This window comes from Otolemur garnettii, unplaced genomic scaffold (genome assembly GCF_000181295.1).
Source record: "Otolemur garnettii isolate 467f Iridium unplaced genomic scaffold, OtoGar3 scaffold00060, whole genome shotgun sequence".
Classification (NCBI taxonomy): domain Eukaryota; kingdom Metazoa; phylum Chordata; class Mammalia; order Primates; family Galagidae; genus Otolemur; species Otolemur garnettii.
Window position 1 is genome coordinate 9,951,494 of NW_003852455.1, and position 1,486 is coordinate 9,952,979.

A 1,486-nucleotide genomic window follows, 5' to 3' on the forward strand; every position below is an offset into this window, starting at 1 on the left:
TCCAGGTCTGGCCCATAGATCTCCCAAAGGAAGAGATCTCCCACTTCAGATCTTGGCCCAAGATCTCCCAAGTTCTAACTATTCTCCATGCTCTTTCTTTTCCCATAGCATGACACAGATGAGCATGGTGACCATCAAGTCATGACTTGAGACAGAGCCACACTGTAAGAAGAATCGGGGTCTCCACATCATTCCTGGAGAAAAATCTTCTCCTAATCTTGAACTTCTATTTTGAAGTTCATGTAAGTGAGAACTGAACTTACATTATGTTGGCATCAATATACATTTATTAGTTTATGTGTTTTAGTAGCTAGTATCTCCATAACAAATACAATTCATAACAAAACATGATTTGCTTTTCAAAATCAGGTGCATTTTGACAAACTGGTTACATGATTAGAAAAAGTATCAGTATCAAACTGTTTACTTCTAAACACCTGTCACTTCTTGCTCTCATGTTATAAAGTTTCATATCAATTAATGATCAAAATCTTAGGATAATTAAGAATAAAATGAAACCAACTATATATTTCAGGTTTCTTTTCTGGTCATCTTTTAAAGAATTAATTCTGGCAGTGCAGGGTGGCTCATGCCTGTAATCCTAGCACTTTGGGAGGCCAAGGCAGGAAGATCGCTTGAGGCCATGAGTTGAGACTAGCCTGGGCAACATAGCAAGACCCCATCTCTGAAAAAAAAATAGAAAAATTACCCTAACATGGTGCTGCATGCCTATAGTCCCAAATGCTCTGGAGGAATGAGGCAGGAAGATAACATAAGCCCAAGAGTTTGAGACTACAGTGATCTCATCATTGCATTCCAGCCAGTGTGACAGAGCATGAGGGACTGGTCTGAAACAATCAACGCATCAATTCTGAGGCCCTCTGGGTTCTATGAGTTCAGAAAATCTTTCCATGGCACCCGTGACAGATTTCATATTGTGGGCCATCCATCTTCCTACCTTCGAACCTATTAGTGTCCCTTAAAACAAAACAAAGCAAAATGAATTTCAAAAGCTCTGCCTTCATACCTCTGCAGGCAATATTACCCCACACCCAGAATACTCACCTCAGGTGTTCTCACAATTTCAACACTGGTTCAGAGCCTAAAGGAAGGTTTTAGAGGTGGAATCCAATTTGGGGGCTACTTTTTCATTCTGGCCCACATGACCCCAGCGGACATATCAGAATCCCTTCTGATTAGTTAAACTATGCTTTCACTAGGGCATTTGAATAAACCCAGGGGTACCTGCCAGGATATTATAAAGAGAGCCACGTGAAAGATGGCAGACACGGAGCACTCTTCACCCTGCAGAAAGAGGACTCCTGGTTGCTTTCCTCAGAGCCCTCACTGGCTTATGAAAACAAGCACTCACCGATTCGTGCAAGGGCCTCACTTCACAGTCCTTCCATGCCTTCTTGCTGAGCACATGGCAGCCAGTCTCCAACACATCCAGTGTGAGATAGAACAGAGACCCCGGGCCACCCTG

General features: G+C 42.7%; 1 protein-coding gene across 1 annotated transcript in view; it reads right to left on the reverse strand.

The window, feature by feature from the left end:
- FETUB (fetuin B) overlaps nucleotides 1–1,486 on the reverse strand; it is a gene marked incomplete at its 3' end in the record, with an annotated part of 11,620 nt that overhangs the window by 9,398 nt on the left and 736 nt on the right. Inside the window, exon 2 of the mRNA XM_012806900.2 lies at nucleotides 1,373–1,483. Within this exon, the coding sequence (XP_012662354.1) occupies nucleotides 1,373–1,483 (111 nt within the window). The remainder of the gene's footprint in view (nucleotides 1–1,372; nucleotides 1,484–1,486) is intronic.